This window comes from Ceratosolen solmsi, unplaced genomic scaffold, assembly GCF_000503995.2.
Source record: "Ceratosolen solmsi marchali unplaced genomic scaffold, CerSol_1.0 scaffold47, whole genome shotgun sequence".
NCBI classification, from domain to species: Eukaryota; Metazoa; Arthropoda; class Insecta; order Hymenoptera; family Agaonidae; genus Ceratosolen; species Ceratosolen solmsi.
Window position 1 is genome coordinate 10,525,639 of NW_011948419.1, and position 22,440 is coordinate 10,548,078.

At 33.5% G+C, this 22,440-nt stretch overlaps 1 protein-coding gene across 1 annotated transcript in view; it reads right to left on the minus strand.

The window, feature by feature from the left end:
• Positions 1 to 22,440, minus strand: part of Nos (Nitric oxide synthase) — a 118,962-nt gene that overhangs the window by 16,007 nt on the left and 80,515 nt on the right. Inside the window, exons 19-23 of the mRNA XM_011497741.1 lie at positions 19,853 to 20,022; positions 17,727 to 17,937; positions 7,468 to 7,555; positions 6,926 to 7,050; positions 1,778 to 1,923 (exon numbers count right to left, since the gene is read on the minus strand). Coding sequence (XP_011496043.1) covers positions 1,778 to 1,923; positions 6,926 to 7,050; positions 7,468 to 7,555; positions 17,727 to 17,937; positions 19,853 to 20,022 — 740 coding nt within the window. The remainder of the gene's footprint in view (positions 1 to 1,777; positions 1,924 to 6,925; positions 7,051 to 7,467; positions 7,556 to 17,726; positions 17,938 to 19,852; positions 20,023 to 22,440) is intronic.

Genomic DNA, 22,440 nt, shown 5'->3' on the forward strand with positions numbered 1-22,440 from the left:
AGATAAACACAATAGCATTCCAGTGTTCGATCAGAGCATTACAATCACCATAACCTCTTAGTGATAATATTCAATAGATTATAACCTGCTTCATTCATAGTAAATATATTTCAACACCACAAGATTATCAAGAAATATAAAGTTCGTCTGTAATTCACCCTTTTGTAAATCAATTAAAATAAATAGAAATAATAAAGACATGTGTTAATTATTAGTCAGTGCATTCACCCTTTACTTGCCCGGCAACCCCACATAACATCTAGTGGGTTTTATTGTTCTAAGTTAATTATTGCACGTTTGGCTGACTAGTCAAATTGTGGGATTATTTTCCGAACATTAACCTATACTTGAAATTAAATAAAAAACGATTAAAAATATTTTTATAAGAAATATAACCAAATTGTAATTTCCCATGCAAAAAAAAGAAATAATTTTAAGGTGTTCAAAATCTGAAAATCCATGAAAAATTTCATTTATGTTTATAATTTACAACTGTTGTCTGGGATCAGACTAAAAACCTCCTTAGATGTTGGGTGGAGGTGTTGCTGACAAGTGGAAGGGGCAATGCAATTATTCAATACTACATGCAGTGTTTCTTGTCTTTCCTTTATTAAATATAATAATATAATAAATAGATAATGATCATAAAATGAATGAATGAAGGTGTGAGCGAATAAATTGGGGAAGTTTCTTCAATAATTTTACGTGCTGAAGAGAGTGTGTATGCTCTCCGTGATATGGGGAGTGACTCCTTCCCTTCCGAGAAGTGCCGCTGTAGTAGTATGCGTGAGAGCCGCCGCTGTCATACCGCTGCTGCTTTAGTGAGATTGGGTTGCGCCTGCCTTAGTGTCGGCGCAAAAGAGCTGCTGCTGTCGCACCGAAGCTGGCTAAAGGGGACCGTTTACTGCTACCTTAGGGTCGGTGTAATCAGTTAATTTATGCAGTATGATTCGATACTTTTACTCTTGATTAAGTTAGCACTAGCACGTTATTCGTTTAAGTTTGATTAACGGATTTTGAGAATGTGGCTTTACTATTGTATTATTAGATTGCTTGCTGTTTGAGCATTTACGTACGTGTGTATCTACAGTGAGTGATGACTGTAGAAAGAAGCTTGAAGGCTGAATAGCGAGCTGCTGTGTTACTGCGTAATCTTATTAAGCTAAGCTGAGACAAAGACTGGCAAAGGGCCGACAAAGACTGACTGGCGCGTGGCACGCGCAGTCCTTAAGAATTCTTGTAGTAATTTTTTGGGCGCCGGTGGCGATCCGGTGTCTGTTACTATGCCGGTATTTATCGTGACGTCAATAAGCATAGTTTTTGTGAGTTTCATTGTTATAATTCTTCGAAATTCTAGTCTTATATTCAGGTTTTCGGTGTAGAAATATTACTCGAGTTCGTTGGCTAGTGTTTATAAACAATCGTTCGCGCGCTTATACCTCTCCCACTTTTGTCTTCCGCTTTCAACTGTTCAATCCGTAACAACTGTTATATAGTATATTTTATCTACACTGAATACCAATTAAAGTTTGTAATAAACTTATTAACTTATAAATAATTTATATCAACATTTAAAGATTATAGGGATTAAATTATTATACTGGTATTTATTATTATTGATATTGACAAGTAATATAATAACATTAGTTATATAACACACTGTTTAGGTAAAATTTACGGTGATATTATGCTATAAATTATTATACATAAAATCCAAATACTATATATTTTATAATGAATAAATTATTAAATAATATACTCTAAAATTATTACTTACTCTTTTTATTCCTGGCTCCCGAGATAATGCCAAAAACTCTTTATTCAATACATATTCTTTAATCATTTTATCTTTTTCATCTCTATAAAGATCTAATTCCTTTAATCTGCATCCAAAAAATAACCATATCTTACCAAATTTAATTTCTGGAACAATTAATGCAATAAGAGTAATTAAATATTCATGATTAAATTGAATTATAGAAATCTTTATTTTACAACACAACTTTATTTTAAATGTAAAATTAGTATATTATAAATTTATTTTGATAGTGTATTTATTATTCAATTCAATTGCACTTTAAAAGAATATGTATCATAGTCATCTAATAAATATTGGAATAAAATTAATAACCTTAAATCGATAAAAATATATGAATGATTTTTTATATTTTATATTAAATTAAATTTTATATGTTAAATATTATTACAATTGTACAATAATTAATTATAAAGCTTCTCAGAAAATCCAAATATCGATATTTTTATATATTTATATCCATTCATTTTTTAGTTTTTGTTAGTTATTTATCATATGTATGACAAGATTATATATTCTTGGTTTTACTTTATATAGTACTCATTTTGAATTCAATTTTACATTCAGTTTCCTCCTTTTCAAAATATATTGGTGTTCGATTTTAAAGGTTTAGTTTATGGCTCCCACTACCAATTCAATAGTTTAGTGGATTAGTCTCTCGGTAGGATAACTTTAAAAGGAAATAATAATTGACAAGGCTGAAAAATATCATGTATTTAGTAAAACAATATTTATTATTTGTAAATAATTATAATTAATATTGCAATGTTGTGTATAGAGAGATTATTCTATAGAGGTAATGAAGGTGTATCCTTGTAGTCTTGATTGTGATAGACTCTATTGATGTTACAGTGTATCTTGTAATTGAGGTTATGCTGATGTTGTAAGTATTAGCTGATGTAGTCAGTCAATCATGCTTGTGAGGTAGCATGAGAAGATGGTGTTTGAATTAAGTACGCTTGATGTATTAATAACTATACTTAATATGGCGTAAAATGTTTAATGGAATTTATTGAGTAATCAATTGTGTCCTTAATTATTTATAGGGGCAATAGAAGAGCTAGTCACACAAAAGTGTCATTAATTATAAGCCTTAGAACTCTTGAAGGACTTATTGATGTGTATTAATAGTTGATTAGTCGATATACTGTAGTCTGGCCTTGAGAATGACCTTGTCTTGTTGCGTCAACTGGGTTGACTGTTTTGGGAATGCATGACGACGAAGGGATGCTTCGAGAGAGCGTGCTGTATCACCTGTCGACTGTTAAGGGAATGCACAACGACGAAGGTATGTTTCGAGAGAGCGTGATTTACCAGCTGACGACTACTTGGGCCTGTGTGAGGTCGAAGCGCTGATTCGACCGAGAGAATGTGAAATAGCTCCTTTTATTCTTATGTGAGGTATGACTAGCTTATTTATTAATATAAAAGAGGTACCTTGTAAACTGCTGACAAGGTGTATTGATTGCTGCGTAATTAATATCCCATTTGATTACTATTCCATTGGCTTCACTGTAATCACTATCTAATCTACCAGTTTCTTATTCTTATGTACACGTGTCGTCTTCACAGTATACTAAAAACACTGAGCGGAAATTACACTTGATTGAGCCCGAAGTGATATTACAATGAGGGTCGCCACATGACGAGCCGCGCTTAAATATGCATGCAGCGTTTTCCAGAAAATTCTTTGTGGCGTTAGAAAACGAAACTTCTAGAAGTTTCGTAGGCGTTCTTTCTTTGTAAGATTTGATAGTATATTAGATTTCAGATCGTAAAACTTGCTCGGACTTGACGAGTTTTGTTTATAAACATTCGTCCGAGTGCGTGTGCCGCACGCCGCACAGCGCGTATGACCTACTTTTTCTGAAATTCATGGAACTGCATCAATCCCGAACAATTAGTGTTCGAGATTGGAGCAATTTTCAAAAATTTTTTACAAAATACAAGCTAGAGGAAAAGTACAAGCTCTCTGACGCTTATGTTTGTAAACATTGATTTTGCGAATTCTCGAATATTCTGCGTCTTGTTTTCTAATACCCTAAAATATACCTTAAAATCTTTGCATATCAACGTCGATTAAAATTTTCGAACATTCTAAGGCAGAGTCCTTCTGGACTTCTCAAATATTCTCGAGCTTAGTTTCTGACGTTATTCAAACTTTCGCCGTAGCAACAAGCCCATGCATTGTTACCAGCATTTTAAGCTGCCACGCGAATATTTAAGAGCAGTTCGCCACGAACCGGCGCTCACTGTAATTTTACAAATTGTTTACACATCTATTATTACTCACAGTAGTTCCCAATCAATCAGTTATCAGCTATTACTCACACAGCCACTAAACTCAATCTTATACCAGTCAATCAGTTTTACTAAATATACACATATAATTCAGCGAGACTCTACAATAATAAGATCGTAAACACTGAAGCCAAATAATTTGTAACTAAATTAAGAGCGCCACAGTCAAGGAGTCAAGAGTGCTGATTGTATTTCAAGAGTGCATATTAAATAAGAAGCGCACCTCCTACGGACTCGTTACACAAGTAGGTAAGACATTAAAAGCTTCTCTATTCGAACTTCTGTATTAAACGTCGCTGTATTCGGAGCTGTTGTCTGGATTCAAGCACTAAGACGTTACTGTGATTGGAGTTGTACTCGAGATTACAGACTTCACGTAACACTATACAAGGAGTGTCAGGTACGCCCTTGCACTTTTCATTGTAGTAATTTCCACCAAGCGCGCTTCACCAAGAGGACTCAGAGATTTACAACCTCTAACCTCGACTTGCAGTGTACGCTATCTCCACGTGAAAACCACTAAGGAATGAAAATCACTAAAGAATCTCACAGATTCTCAACACCATCTTAGAATCATATTTATTGTGTAGTCTGTAAATAAATAAAGAGAAAAATGCCAAGATACGCTATGTGTTAATTATTGAAGCAATGTGGTAACCCTTCCACTTGCCCGCAATCCTTCCACCGAACATCTGGAAGTTTTAATCTAATCCTAGACACACTCGTTGAAGAATAATGCGTACCATAATGTTTTAATAATTTTCTACATGCTAAACTATCATTATCATTATTAATAACTTATTAGTTTGTTTGACAAGATTATATTATTATATTTATTTATGGATAATTTCTTGATAATGGAAAATTCTTGATAAATCTTGTAAATTTGTAATTTTAAAGTAACGTCACTATACATTTTCAAAGATTCTAGTTACAATGATATTTCTACCTCATTTAATTCTTTCCTTAAATTGGTATTTATCACAGACACTATTGACTATTCTTTATTTAATACTTATATTAATTGCATACTAATTAATTAGCTCATTGGAACATTGTTCATGTAAAATAGTCTTATATTTTACCAATTATAAAATAACCAGTAGATAGGTATATGTAATACTTAATGTAAATTCTGATTTGATGCTGTTCTGAAATACATTATTTTCAAGCTATGTATATTTATATTTTCGAAATAAAAATTTACAAGATACATTACTAAGGGCTGAGTTTTCACTGTTTAAAATTACTATCGGTCTTCATCTGATCTAATTATTTGAGCAACACTTTACTTTAAGGTGTTATGAAAGTAAAAGTATCAAGTATTCACCAGTAGAATATAAGTAGTTAAGGCAAATTAAATTTTATATTTATATATTGTTCGAAAGTTTAGATTCTGGCTCGAACTACCAAATTCAATAGTTCAGTTATTAGTCTCTCGCCGTAGTAATGCTTAGGAAAGGACACACGTGGAAGGGCTGTAAATATGTACAGTGTGTAACTTCGTTTAGGACATCTTGTATTTTGTTTTTATAAACATTATGGTAGTTCTATGTTCACTTCTTGTGGGGCAGAGGGAATTATTCTATTACAATGATGTGGTTGCTCTCTGGTAATGGTGGCGATGTCGTTGATGATGTTATGGGGGTCAGCAATGAATTTTATATATTCTTTGTAGGGGAATATGGCTTGGTTTGAGACCTATGCTAACGTTGTAAAGGTTAGCAAGAATAGCCGACCATACTCATAAGTTGAGCATGGGAAGGTGGTAGTGGTAGATAGCAAGGTGAGTCGGCCATACTCATAAGAGGAGTATGGAAATAACTGTGTGCTAGTTATTCTCAAAATAGACGGATGATATACTTTCGAGTGTAGAAGGGTTAGATAGCATATTTTGTATAGTCGACTATTTTGTAGAACGGCAGTCAGCCCTTGACGGATTGTTGTCTGTGCGCAGTGGAGAATGAACGAGAGTTCCTTGCAATAGCTGCGTTGAATGATCTTGAACTGATACTGTGCACTTTATGACTACCGACACTACGTACTGAATGACTGCTTCATGTTAACTACGTGGAGTCTTGTCGCGCGCTTCCTTAAGTATCGGTGCGGCAATTAGCTTTAGCTCGAAAGGACTTTTAGGCAAATTGAGAAGTTGGCGAAAGCAACGTAATCGTTCGAGACCAAGCAGTCTTCGGAGATGATCAAGAATCCAATCTTTCGGCTAGTCAAGAATTCGGCGAAAGCAAATGTAATCGTTCGAGGCTAAGCAGCTTTCAGGAAGGATCGTCAATCTAGGCTTGCGGACATTCGAGAACTTCTCGAAAGCGACGCCTTGGAATATTCGAGAATTCCATCGACATTGCTCGCGAAGGCTTAGCAGCCTTGTAGAACATTTGAGAATTCTAGTTTTGGCTAGTCGGGAAATCGGCGTGACGAAAGGTAAACTATTCGAGAACAGATGGCTTCGAATACATGTTTGAATTCCGAGCATATATACAATTCTAGGTATTTATTTTTGAGCTTAGATACGTAAAATTTCTATCTGGAGTATTCTATTTCCTGTGAATTTACAAATTAAAGGGTATTTAATGTAGATATTATTTAGACAATTAAGGAAAATTAAGAAGGCAGTTGATTATTATACATAAGTGAGATCTATTTTTAGTTTTAGCCTTCATTGTAATATATAAAAATTGGATAGATATAAAATTCTTTATATGCAAAAAGAATTTATGAATAGTAAAAAACTAGTTAAATATTATTATAAAAATTATAAAAAATAATTAGTTTTATATATATTTTACATACCTTTATTTAAATCCATCTCAGCTTTTCGATGATGCCAAAATCCTCGAAATGGTGCTATTCCAGTTCCAGGACCAACTAATATTATTGGTACATTCTGATCAATAGGCATGTAAAAATTCGGCGCGCTGAAATAATTATTTTTTATTATAAATATTTTTTATGTCATTAAGTCATCGTATGATATATAATATAATTCTACATTAGGCGAAAATTAACTTATGTTTTCAGAAATAATCTTTATATATTTAAAAATACACAAAAACCAAATTATTAAATGTGATATAATTTTTATATGTAAAATATTTGCTGTAATTAATTGCACAACCACGATAAGTCCGAGATTATAATAATTTTGTCCAATTATAAATATTATCCTATTATATATTATATTATTAATATTGTTAAAAAAGTATTATATTGATATATATATAATTTATTGTTTTTTATGTACGAATATTTATGATTTTTATTAATAACATAATTATGTAATTTTCAACAATATATTATTTTAATTATTTTTAAACAATGCAACAATTTTTTACCTGCGGATAAATACATATAATAATTCTTCTTGTTTTATCTCTTTTAAATAATTTGAACAGACGCCGTAATGAAGAGGTCCTGAATCACCTAAAATAATATTCATTATGATGTTTTTATCGTTTAATAATTGTATGTATTATTCAAATAAATATACCCATTGGTATAGTGAAAACATACTTTTCAGAAAAAAAGTATAAAACTTTATTAAAGTTCTTAAGTAGAATTGAAGGTTGTTCAAATGGAATAGGAATATCTTAATTTGCAATTGTGATTATAATATGAAAGAAGTAAAATTTTTACGTAAGTATAAAAGAATGCAATACAAGATAATAAGATAACAAAATATAATATTATATTACAAAGTATTGTGTTCTCTCATCTTAAGAATTAAGATTAAATTTTAAAGTAACAAAATCAAATGTAAATTTTAATCTTACGTTTAAAACAATTACTAGCCATATAGTAATTAGAATTTTTAGATAAGTACAATAGATATCATAACTCAGTCATTGCAAAGGCTTTTAGAGTTATTTTCTGTATGAATTCAAATATGGTATGGGATTACAAATATCCTCTCATCCAATGCCGCCATAGATTTATACTCTATGTTAGCATAAATGTATTCATTAATATGGGAATTCGTGTGCATAGTTGTTTTATGAAAAGGATGAAATTTTTTAATGTTAAATTTAATGAAATCATTTCGTTTAAATGGATTTTCCATACATTATAAAATTTATGAATATTTTAGAAGTTACTAATAGATTTAATAATTTTGAAGTCAAAAGTTATTTTGAACTACTGTCTTCTTAAACATAAGCTAAAAATTACATTAGTTTTGTATTATTTTTTCACTTTTTTGTAGCAACTTTCATTAATATACGCAACATTATGAATGTTCGGGATAGATGCACTCCCATGAATTTCAAACAAAAGAAAGATCATACGCGCTGTCCGGCGTACAGCATGTGCACCTAGACTGGCACGCACGTGCGGACCGGGACGCGCATTCGAGCGAATGTTTACAAACAAAACTCGGCAAGACCGAGCAAGTTTACGACCGAAATATAATATACTATAAGATCACCCAAAGGTATTACTCCTACTTTTCTCTCATCGAACATTCTCGAAGGTTCTAGATTTTTCCTTCGATGCCTCGTGTAAGAATTAGTGCAACAACGACGATGCCTTGTTGCCAGCTAAGTGAGCCGCCGCGTAGCTACATAAGGGACGCACGCAGCGCGCCTCCCTCTCTTGCTGAAAATACCTCTTGCTGAAGATACTTTTTGCTGAAGATACCTCTTGCTGAAGATAGCTCTCGCTGAGAATCATCTCTTGCCGAACCACCCTCGCTCAACTGCGCTTGTGGCCAACATCTTGCCGTGACCCGACCGCAGTGACCGACCATAGTGAACCGATTCAATCATCTACTAGTAGAAGCCATGGCACACCGATCTCGATCTGCCCTCAGCAGGACTGCCATGGAACGGTCGGTATTTTCAGCAGAGCCGCCACGGAACGATCAAGCCTTCGGTTCGTGCGTGTATTCAAAAGGCTCATACACTCATTGTAATATCACTTCGCGCTCAGTGTTTTAGTATACTGTGAAGACGACACGTGGCCACACATATTCGGCAACATAGTTAAGAATACACGCGTGCATAAGAATAAGAAGTCGGCAGTTTAAATAGTGATCACAGTGAAGCCAATGGAACAGTAATCAAAAGGGACATCACTCACACAGCAGTAAAACACCTAGCCTGCATTTTACAAGGTATATCTTTTTATATTAATTAATCAGTTAGTCACACCTCGCACACAACACATGCTCTCCCGAAGAACACTTCGGAGCACGCAGGCTCGCTAGCAGAGAGAGGGCACGCACACGCTCTCCCGAAGAGCACTTCGGACCATTCAGGCTCGCTAGCAGAGAGAGCGCAAGATTACGCTCTTCTGAAGATCACTTCGGAACCATTCAGGCTCTCTAGCAGAAATAAGGCACGCCAGAGAGAGGACAAACGTAGACTCTTTCGAAGAACACTTCGGGACCATTCAAGACCTCTGGCAGAAACAGGGCACACTTACGCTCTTCGAGCACTTCGTAACCGTACAGGCCATCAACAGCTAACGCAAGAGTCGCTATGCCATAAAGCACATTGTCACAAAGGACACAACAGATCGTCTAATAGACTATAAATACAGATTATTACATCCTTTAAGAGTTAGAAATCCTGTCATTAATCATTCTCACGTGTGACTAGCTCGTCTACAGCTCCCCTTACATAATTAAAGACACGATTGATTACTTAATAAATTCCATTAAACATCTTACATCATATCAAGTATAGTTATTCATATACCAAGCATACTTGATTCAAACACCATCTTCTCATGCTACCTCACAAGCATGATTGACTGACTGCATCAGCTGATATTTAGAACATCAGTATTACCTCAACTTCAAGACACAGTAAATCCATAGCATCTACAATAATTCAAGAATACAAGAATACACCCTCACTACTTGAATAGAATTATTTCTCTCTACATCAAAATGCAATATTATTCTAATCTTTTACAATAATAAACATTGTTTTACTAAATACACGATATTTTTCAGTCTTATCACTTATTATTTCCTTTGAAATTATCCTGCCGAGAGACTAATCCACTGAACTACTGAATTGGTAGTTCGAGCCATAAATTAAACTTTTAAAATCGAATAATGAACTTACATAATTATGACAAGCCAGTATTGCATAACATTTCAGTACATAAAATTAACTATTGGTAGTTTCACAATTTTACCACAAAGTTCACTTGGCTACATTTTACACAAAATTCAATTCCGTCGAATTATTCGATTAGTTTATTTAATTATTTAATAATCAAATTTTTAATTGTACTAAAAAAATGTATTCCTTTACTTTACTCGTATTCACTTTCAAATTTCTCGAATATTATTTGATCAGGTTTATTATCAGTTAAAAATTCTGATTTAATAAAATGCAATAGTTCTCAAAGAAAATTTTAGTAAATCGAGATATTCTGATACTTTAATAAATTAATACTACGAAAAAATTACGGCACAATGAGTTGTATTATGAAAATTACGAAAAATATTCTTAGACCTTGTTAAAATGGCTTAGAAAATAGTTTAAAATAATATTTTCGAACAGTCTTAAAAATTTAAGGTAAAATAATTTTATATATAACATTATTTATTATTAGTAAAAAAAATAATAATACAATAATTAATATTTAGGGAAAATGTTTTTTATTTTGATGAGATTTTTTATAAATTTACAATTTCAATCATTTATTTAAATTTTCTTAATTTATTTCAGTAATTTCGTTTCTTCTATATACATAAATATGGTAAGAAACAAATTATAATTTGAAGATACTTGCAAATATGAACATTTTTTTTTACATATTAAAAACAATAATACTTTAAGAATGCAAAAGTATTATATTTATATTTTTCATATTTATACTTCTTAAAAGTAAATACTGATTTTTATGAATGTGGCAATTATTGTTATGCTTACTTATTTACATAAGGTTTTGTCAATTTTCATTATTATCGTTATTTCATACCTTAACATCTTAATTAAATTAATGTCTTTATAATTATAGACAAGTTTCTAAAATAACAGTATAATTTTTTAATTAATAATAATATTAAAATTTAAATAATAAATTTATTTACTTTTAGTATTTGTAAATATTTTATATCAATGTTTTTGTATTAATTAAATATTTTTAATAATCATCTTTTCTTTGAAAATATATTTAATTCCATGTAACATAACAATAAATATTTTTCTCTAATAAATTGTATTTTTGTAAAATTATTTTCTATGTGCTTTAGTCTATATATTGTTAACAATATATATTGAATATATATATATATATATATATATATATATATATATAAGTTTATATTTTAATATAACAATTTTATAGCATTTAATTTATTTGATAATATAATTGTTCAGGATTGGAGCACTTTACAAGAAATTTAATTTTTCTAAAATTGTAATCCTTATAGCTCGCAAGATCGTAAATATTGACTCCGAAATTTCTTGATGATTTTAAAAGCATTGCTTACGAACGTCCGGTAATGATTATCCAGTGTCCGCATAGCAATGCCGTTTGAATTCTATTGAAACAGTGGTATTCTTGCTTGAGTCAACTAGTGGAACCACGCTATACTGCAAGGTGCCTCACACTCTTCGGACGAGGCGCTGCGCCTTCTGCATATGCCTCTTCCAAGAAGCTACTGCAACTGCCTCTTGCAAGGGGCCGGGTGAGGTATTAATTTAATATATTATTATCAAGAGGAGACTTGTACCCAAAGCACCATACGGGGCTCTGTACAGGGAGTGTCAAGGATTTACACCCTTGCGCTTCTTAGTGTAGCAATTGGACCAAGCGCACTACAACAAGAGAACTTGAAGATTACATCCTCCGCCACTCGACTTGCAGTGCATGTTAATTCTACGCAAAAACCAACAAGGAGCGGTACGATCGGAACGATTCGTACTACCAAAGTAGAATCATACTTATGTGTTTATAATTCAAAACCTAGTAAATATCGAGAAAACCAATTGCGTTGATTACTGAATTGAAGCATTACCCTCTCACTTATTCACACTTTGCCACCAGTAAAATGGTGGGTGTAGTCTAATCCAATAATCTTGGTCTTTCGACCTTCGGGTGATTGGAATTCCGCACAATAATACTTGATTAAAGTTTCTTAAAAAGAAACTTTCGTTACAGACCCTTAAAAATTCTTACACAATTGAAACAATTTTTTGTAAATACTCAAAAAAGATACTAAATTTTAATTTTGTTATACTGTTCGAAATTGCGTGTTCGGGATTGAGGCAGCTTAATTGAAGTTTAAAATTGGGAGAATTACAAACGCTTGTTTGTAAAGTCGATTCAGCGATTCTAGGAATTTTCCTACACCATAACCTCTAATTACTACAATATTTCCGCATAGCAATGTCGATGAAGCTTCGAGAATATTCTAGAGCTTCGCTCTATGACGTCGCAACGGTTATCGGCATAGCAACAGGCTATGGCGCTGTTGCCGGCGTCGCAAGCTATACCGCGAATATTTAGGGGCAGCGCGCCACGCGCCGCGCTACTGTTCCTTTAACATCTGGAGAAAAAGTTGTTACATCCAAAAGAAAAAATGAGATACTTATTCGCATTCACTGCTTGTAGTACCACAATTGCCTCCATTGTTGTCAGTTCTAACTGTCCAGTTACATGGATTTTTAAAGCAAGCACCCGTTAAGACAGACGGTAATCAGAGTTAGTCAGCTACACGCTATTCAGCTATGAGCTAGTCATTCAGAAACATAGGCGCTCCCTTTGGGGGGACGCCATGGAAGGAAGAAGATCTGTCTTAGTAAGACGCTGGAGAAGACTGAGGCGCGCTCTTAGAGGGGATGCCATACAAGACACGGACGCTCTAACAGTGGGCACACCAAGGAAGAAGGAACCTCTCTCGGTAGAGCTATCACAAGTTATTCTTTGCCATTGCACAGCAGATCAAGGTGCCATAGCCGCGTATCCGTAAGTGCCATTTACACTTAAGTAAATCAGTGCTATCACACACTCTCTCACGTAGGAGAACAGCAATTAGGTGACTACCACGTGACACTACACAAAGAAATGTTCAGAGATTTACGACCTCACACATCTCATTAATTTTTTTATTTTTGACTGCACTAATTTATTAACATAATTTTGTTAAAAAGAATTATATTAAAATTTTTACAAGAATAGACGATAATTCTATATTTCTGTATTTATTGGTTCTTTAATTAAAAAATATGTATTTATCATTTCTTTATGTTTTTTTTCTAATCGAATTAATGCTTTACAATGACATTTGATCATTTTGATTTCTAGATGTCAATCTTTTATTTGATGACGCAGTGGTTTATAAGTATATTCTCACAAGTAACAAAATCTGTTATTTAACATAACTTTTGTTATATGTAATTTATTTGTTACGACCAATCAACAAAATGAATGAAAATAAATTTGTTCGAAATGTTATGGGGATCAGCAATGAATTTTATATGTACCTTGAAGGGGAACGTTGTAAAGGTTAGCAAGAATAGCCGAACATACTCATAAAGGGAGTACAGAATTATTTATGGTCTGTGCTAACGTTGTAAGGATTTGCACGGATGTTGTTGTTTCTATAAGTTTTGATCACATATTTAATCGATTGTTAATTAGAAAGATGTGTTCGGGATTGACGCAGTTAAAAGCGGAATACAAAAGTGGGAGAGGTATAAGCTCCCGGACATTTACGTTTATAAATACAATTTAGCGAATTTGGGAAATTTCGTACGCTGAGAACTCGAATATACGATTACAATTCCGAATAGCAATGCCGATGAACCTTCCAAGGTTATATTCTACTGAGGTCACGACAAAGATCGGCATAGTAACAGACACCGGTATGCTACAGGCGTCGCAAGCTCTTACGAGAATATTTAAGAGCAGCGTTTGACGCGCAGCTCCACTGTGCTAGTAATAATTACGCAGTCACCATGACGGGCTCACTATTCAATCTTCAAGCATTCATATTACAGTCATCACTTACTCTAGCTATACAAGTACGTAATTGTCAATTAATAAGCGATCTAACAAACCAATAGTGACGCCACACTATCAGAATCCGTTAAACTAAAACTTGAACTTATATCCAAGAAGCGCTAGTACAAACATAAGCTAACAGTGAAATTAATGAAACTATAACTACACATACATCAACGGATCACACCTACGGCTAAAGCAGCAGCGACTCAAGCTTTTTATTAGTAAGCATAGGCTACAACAGCAGCGGCTCTCACGCACACCAACGGCTAAAGCAGCAGCGAATCATGCTTTCCTTTAGCAAGCATTGGCTACAACAGCGATACTTCTCACGGAAAGAAGGAATCACGATTCACACTACTGAGAGTACACATACTTTCATCAGAACGTAAAATAATTGAAGAAACTTCATACAGAAGTCTCTCATACTCTCCATTCATACACTCCAATAATCATTGACTATTATTATATATTCTATTTAATAAAGGAAAGACGAAAATAGACAGTGTGTCGAATTGAATACTTGCATTGCCTTCTCCACTTGCCAGCAGCACCTCCACCCACCATCATCCGGAAGTTTTTCAATCTGATCCCAGACCAGATGAATATATTAATGTAAGTATTTTGTTTACAGTTTTTGAAAGAAAAATTAATTTATTTCATTATATAATATTCAGTGTCGATTATAATTTTTTTTATATAGATAATTGTAATCGTATGAGTTAACATTGTTAAACTTATAATGTGACAATATAATTCTTCACAATATATTTTTTTGGATATACACAAAATCTAAGATTAAAGTATAACACAGTTCGACAGTAGTATTATTTTCTGGCTCGAACTGCCAGTGCTCGAACAGCAGATGCTTAGGTGGGAGTCAAGTGGAGGGGTTGTAGAAATGTATAGTATGTATAAACTTCGTTAAGATATGGTTTACCGACAATTACATTAATAATATACAGGAGTCACATCTCATAGATTAGTGTAAACTCTGTCTTGTCTCAATGATGTGGTTGCTCTTAGATGGTGACAAACTCGTGTTCTCTGCTAATGTTGTAAGGATTAGCAGCAATATGCTCACACGCCTGTATAGGACGTGTAGCCTCAAAGAATATGTATGTGTATAAAAATTAATTCCACTAATCCGGCTCACGAAACAAATGTGTACAATTAACTAAGAAAACCACTAGATGTTGTGTGGGAGAATGCGTGGGCTAGTGGAAGGGTTAATGCACTGATTCAATAAGTAACACATATAATTCTTATTGCTGTTTATTCCATTTATTTTCAATTTATTTCTAATTTAGGGATGATTAATCGTGATGAGATTAGAAACGACCTTTATGTTTCTCAATAATAATGTGGCGTTCTGATATACTTTTATTGGAGAACTACAGGATGATAAATTCCTTATTCTCTGTACGTAACTCGTGAGATAATGATTTACTCTGAAAAGAGATAGGTTATAATCTATTGAATATCACCACTTGAGAGGTTATGATCGTTTGTTGTGCTCTGAACGAACACTACGATTCCTCACCGTGTCGTGATCTTAACACGTGTTGCAGTTGCTTCTGAATAATGGACCGTGTGAGTGAGCATGTGCCTAAGATAGAGGTTAGAGGAAGTGTGTGGCACTGTATGGCGCGAATTGCTGATCTTGCGTAGTGAGCATGCGCGGGAAGCTTCTGTGGTCGAACAGCTTGCGGTCCATTTTTATAGTAAATCGTGTGATGAAGAATCAACATTAGTGGTAAGGACTTACTTGGAAGTTGTAGTGTGATATTTCCAGTTTCTCCTCACAGGCTTGATGAGAAGTTTCCATGCACGAACTGCACTTGAACTTTCTCTTGTCCCTTTTGCCGAGATGACGAGAATCTCAGTACATGTGCTATTAGAGCTTGATGAGAGTAAAGGTAACTGAATATTGAATCACAGCCGTAGAAAGATATTTTACAAGACTCAGCTGATCGACTTTTCTCTGGTCCTCCTCCATGAGAATAAGTGGTGGCACACTGTATTGTCCTTGTTAAATAGTGACTTAAATAGTGACTCCTTCTTAAATATTGTCCTTCTTAAACACTGACCCGGTTCCACTAGGGACTCTTCTTCTTTCTTGTATCCAATCAGAGTTTGACTTTGGGCAGCATGATGGATCATGCACGCCTTCATTTCCACTTCCTTCCGGGTCTAGTCTTGAATATATTAATAGGGAAAGTGTCGGAAAGAGGGGAGCTTCTACTATTGGTCGTCTCTCTTTTATCTGGGCTTAGCGATATGAGGGGTCCTCTAGGGCGTGGTGGGTTGGTTAGCACGATATACAAGATGCGGCGTAGTTAAGAATAATGTAAGCATTGTCTTAAGATGCCGAGTGCGCACTTACGCCTATTGCTTGTCGTCGCACGTGCAGGATTTTGGATTGCAGTGAAATTTTGGAAATGTTTGTACTTGATAGTTTACGTATATCTGATACTCTTTTAGAATCTACGTCTTCTTGGCGGTAAACAATAAGATCGTTTAACTGCACCGGAAAATCATGAGCACGTTCTTAGATATGCGAGAATAAATAAAATAACTATTCAATCGCAATCTCGAATAGTATGCACACAGGCTTGTATCCGACGCGTGGCCTCAACGAATATGCATGCACACACGCCTGTATCGGACGCGTGGCTTTAAAGTGTAAGGAAATACCTTGAGACTATGCTTGTTGTAGTCGTATAGTTCTCGTACCTCAGTCAGTACTCTGGACTGCTTGTATCTTGTAGCACAATTAAATTAAACGTATAATTCTTGGGATGGCTTCATTGGTGTATGGCAAAAGACACTGGCTGAATAGAATAACTGTTTGACGGACTAAATTACAATGAGCCTATAAGCCTGTTCAATACGAGCACGAAAACAATAGTCTTAATTGTTTCATGGCGTTTTGCTGAGGCAGACCATGATTAGTGATAGCTGACAACAAAGCATCGTTGTTGCTGCACTGGAATCTTACATGAGGCGCAAAAAGACAACTCTAGAATTTCGAGAATTCTAAGAAAAAACAAGGCGTAAGACATTTAGAAAATTCCAAGCGACGTTACTGCTTGAAGACCATATAAACGTTGTATGCAATTTGAAATCAAAACATAACAAGTACACGAAAATCTTTGTGACAAGCGTTTACAGGAACTTCAGAGCTACAGAGACTAACAATGCCGATAGTTAACGGTCTTGGAAGTTGCTTCAATCCCGAACAAACACTTTATGTATAATTATAATAAGTATAATAAGTATAATTGTTGTAATAATGTATAATAAGTATAATTGTTTTTATATTATTGTAACTTATGAAATAATGAGAAAATTTTATAAAAAAAACAATAATATTACATATGAATTTGTAAGTAATGACTCTAAATATATAATTATTTTTTATGTATCAGAATTTGAACTAGTCATTCTCTACATGCAAACATTATTTACTTATTAAAATAAATATTTTTTGTAAATTTAATCATTGTTGATTGATATAAAATATTATTTAAAATGAAATAATATAAATCAATACGACAAAGGATCCTAACTGGACATTCTTATACCAAAGTTATGAATGAAACACTTATTAATTAAATATGTTTACCTTGTATTTTATACTGCACAACAGCAACTGTTAAATGTATTTCATTTCTATGAATTAGTGGTGATGAAGAAATACTATAAAATCTTGGTTGCAATGGAGTTAAGTGTAATAAAAGTAGTGGAGCATACGGCTGTACAGATGGAAACTCTTCAAGAACTTCTAATAAATTTGGAAATTTTGAATGCCTCCAATCTTCATATACTACAGAATCCTATAAAAATAATATTTTATTACTTAAATTTTAGTACTTAATAATTGTAAATTTAAAGTTTAATATTTCTTGCAGGACTAAATAGTTAAAGTAAAATGAAAAACAAACATAAAGCAAAGAATGTTATGTCTTTTTAATTGTAAAACACAGTTCAAATCAAGTTATTATTGTCACAATAGCCAGCTTCTTATGAACTGTTACATTAAAATAATGATAAGTGTTCGAGAATGCGAGACCTTTTCCTTTTTTTGTCAATACATTAAAACATCTGGCAAGTAACATCGTAAAAATTATATTTAGATTTCAAAACTTGCTTGTTCAAAATTATCAAGCACTAGTGTCATAAAACATCTGAAAAAACAATACCATAAACACGGGAAAACCCATAGTTAGACATCTGCATTTTCGTTCCACTCGGTAACTACTTCAAGCATTACTGCAAGCGGACCTTCCTTCCCCTTCCTGCTGTCAACAAGTTGTAATGCTGTCACCAGATGTGTCAGCGATGCCCCCCCATTCCGCTGCCTACATGCTGTAGCATGCGTCAGCAGCAACGAGAGGTCTGCTTGTCATGAAGACCAAGAGATGACTAGGCCCTTAATTAATTCCGAAGCCACAAGAGGCGCTGCCCTCACATTATAAGGGAGGAGTCTCTGATTGGATGGAAAATAAGGGAAGGGGTTCAAGTTAAATTCATAGTCAGCAAATGTATTTAAGGGGCGCAATTTTCAATACTCATCACTGTTGATAGTTTTACTCTTGATAGTTTTTCTCTTAGTAGTATTCTCGTAATATTACTCTCTTGAAGTGTTTCTCTTGATATCTCTTACTTAGTAGTAGACTCTTGATATTTCCCTCTTAGTAGACTCTTGATATCTCTTTTTTAGTAATACCCTCTCAATATAGTATATACCCTTGAGACATTTCATACTCAGTTAAGTTTAGTGAAAGTCCATTAACACTGTTACGGGAACAGTAGTTACAAGCCCTGGAGGAACGACGACGTACATCGTATGTCCATTAACGCAGTTCAAGAAATCGTTGTTACATGTTCAAAGGGAGCGACGTCAATCCGCATATCAGAGTCCGGAAACGATTAGCCTTCGTAAGTAGTATTTTTACTATAATAATTACATATATATTGAGATTCAGAGTATGACATCGACAAGCACTAAGAACGAGGAAGCTCCTCTTAAAACGACAGTGCGGAATAAATTCCAGTACGCGTCGTCAATTTTTGCGCCCGCAAAGGGGCGTCCCCTTTTTAGCAACCCTCACCTTAGTTCAAGTTCGGACGCTTATGAACTTAAGCAACAAACAGTACGAGTGCCGACGAATTAAACTTCCAGCCATTCTGCGGTCAAATTCAATCATCATGCTGCATATTTGAGTATACGTTTGCCACCGCAAACACAACAACCCAATTCAAGAGTTAATTCAATAATTAATACTTGTCTACCTTGTCATCAATAAATAACGGAATAAATAGCGTATACATCAGCCGTATTTATATTGTATTATTATAATATCCATTCCACTTGTGACCTTTCATCGCTACCACATAACACCCGTGGTCTCTGAGTTGTCAACGGCATCAAATTGTATCCGTCGAACCGGCCTTGATAAAACAAGTCGGAACGACGAGTTGCATTTTGTACAATAAGTAACAAGAAGGTCTAATATAAATTGTATATACGAACTTATAGCTTTAATATATAAACAAAAGGATATAATCATTTTTATAGATAATAAATTATTACAATGAAAATTTTTTTTAAAAAACTAGGGTTTAATAATAACGAAATAAAATATAAACTTAACGTAACTGCTAGTAGTTATAAATGGGAAAATATTATATATTTTAACACGTTAGCTTACTTAAGATATAAGCTGGGGGAAAGAGAAACATACTTACAGTTGCAAGAAGATTTAGTCTTGATTTCTCCTTAGAACATGATGAAATTGATGCAAAGTATCTCAATAAATTGGGTGTAGGTGGAGTAGTTATATCAATAAATCTTGTAAACAATGTTTTTAATGAGTTACCTTGATATTTGTCATGCGAAATCCATGTTTTCACGATATCTAAAACATATAAGGTATTTCTGGGTAACGAGTAAAATAAAAGGCGTAAAATAAGAGATAAAATCATTTTAAACAACTAAATAATATTATTCGCTTCGAAATTTATAAAATTGATTGCCAAATGTTTAATATTTTTCTTATTTCTGTCAGTATTATAAATTATATTATACACTCATAGTATACATTATAGCGTATATTTGGAATTACAAATATATAGAAATTAATATATTTTGTGAAAAAAAAATGATTGTCAACTGATTTAATTCAAGAAAAATATTCTAATAGGACTGTTTAATTGAGTATATATCTAGAGTTTATTATATAAAAGAAGTATTACAAATATTTGTTTTATAAATAAATGGCAATATTTTTTGTCCTTATAATTCATTTATAGATTATAATTGTGTATTATAATGAATTTTAATACGAATTTTATAGCTATTTGACCGCTCGGCTTAAGTATACTGGTTAAAGCATATCCATATATAGTCAAGGAACGCATATTTCTGGTTAGCGTGTATTAATTGAAATTAATTAAAATTTGTAACTTTAAATGTAAGAAAGAAATTTGTATTTTCGAAAATGCCTTAAGTGTACTACATTTAATGAAAACTATTTTCTCAAGTTGTATGTAAGAAGATATAAACTTATATATTTATCTCATACACATATACGTATAAAATTTTCAAATATTTAATACTTGTGAATTTGCCAATTACTATGAATTTGCAATATGGTATCTGCAATAAATTAATTTCTTTTTGCAAGTAATTAAAGAAATTTTCATTTTTTAGTTTTACTTACTGTTACAGATTAAAAAGTTGAAAGTCGAAAGTGGGAGAATTAAAAATTTTAATTCTTTATTTTCTTTTAATTCTTTATTCTTTAATTCTGTTATTTAAACAAAACACCGGCGTTTAAGGAATAGTGCGATAATATTTAAGGGCTGCGCTTCACGCTCAGCAAGTTAGTTTGCCTCAGTCTAGTAACAATTACACAGTCATTATAACAAACGCACTATTCATCTTCAAGCCTTCTGTACAGTTATCACTCATTGTAGCGGTATACATACGTAATAATTAATCAAGCAAATAATCTAAGAAAGAAATAGTGACACTATATTCTAAAATTCATTAAACTAAACTTAAATTAATAACGCATTAGTGCTAAGATAAAACAACAGTGAAAATATAAAAATCATATTATATATGCTCACGGATAAGACCGACGCAAAAACAAGCGCGGCACCAATGTATACTACAAACACCACCAGTTTAATGTATACTAAGATAGCACCTACTCATTAAACAACGAAAAGGATATACACTCATCAACACGTAACAATATAAAGGAAACTTCATATATATAAATCAATCATACCATTATTCATATACTTCATGATTATTAATTATTTATTATATTATTATATTTAATAAAAGGAACGAAAATAAACATTACAAGTAGTCTTGAACAATTGTATTGTCCCTTCCACTTGCCAGCAATACCTCCACCCAACATCTATAGGAGGATTTTAGTCTGATTCCAGACACTTACGGTTTATAGTTATTTCAGTATTAATTCATAAGTTGTATTCTTTTCGAAAGTTTGTGTTTTGATCTGGTTCGAAGGATCAAATGTATTTAATTTTCTGGCTTGAACTGCCAAATTCAATAGTTCAGTTATTAGTCTCTTGCCGTAGTAATGCTTAGGAAAGGACACATGTGGAAGGGCTGTAAATTTGTACAGTGTGTAACTTCGTTAAGGACATCTTTTCTTTTGTTTTTATAAACAATTACATTATAGTAGTTCTATGTTCACTTCTTGTGGGACAGAGGGAATTATTCTATTAGAATGATGTGGTTGCTCCTTGGTAATGGTGGTAATGTCGTTGATGATGTTATGGGGACCAGCAAGGATCAATAAGGATTCGCAGGGAGAGTCGACTATATTCGTGAAGGGGAGTATGGGATTCTTTATGTGGTAGTTATTCTCAATAATGACTGCTGGTATACCTTCATGTGAAGGAGAGTCCGATACCATGCTTGGTATAGTCAACTATTTCCTAGTACTGCACTCAGCCCTTGACTGGTTCTTAACTTTAGCGCACTGGAGAATTGAACGTGTCTTCCTTGCAATAGCTTCACTGAGAGAGCGTGTATTGCTTGACTTTCTCTATGCTGTAGACTCTATTTAAGGTTGTGGCTAGGGCGTAAATGATTGGCTAGGACGAGTAATTGACTCGAAGGAATAACCGACACTGTGTACTGAGTGACTGCTGAGTGATAACTACGAGAAGTCTTGATGCCTCTTCCTTAAGTATCAGCGCGGCAGCTAAAAGCTAGTAACAATGTTTAGGTGCTGCTATATTCGAGAATTCGAACCACGTTGCCACGTGCAGGCTAAGCAGCCTTGCAGAAC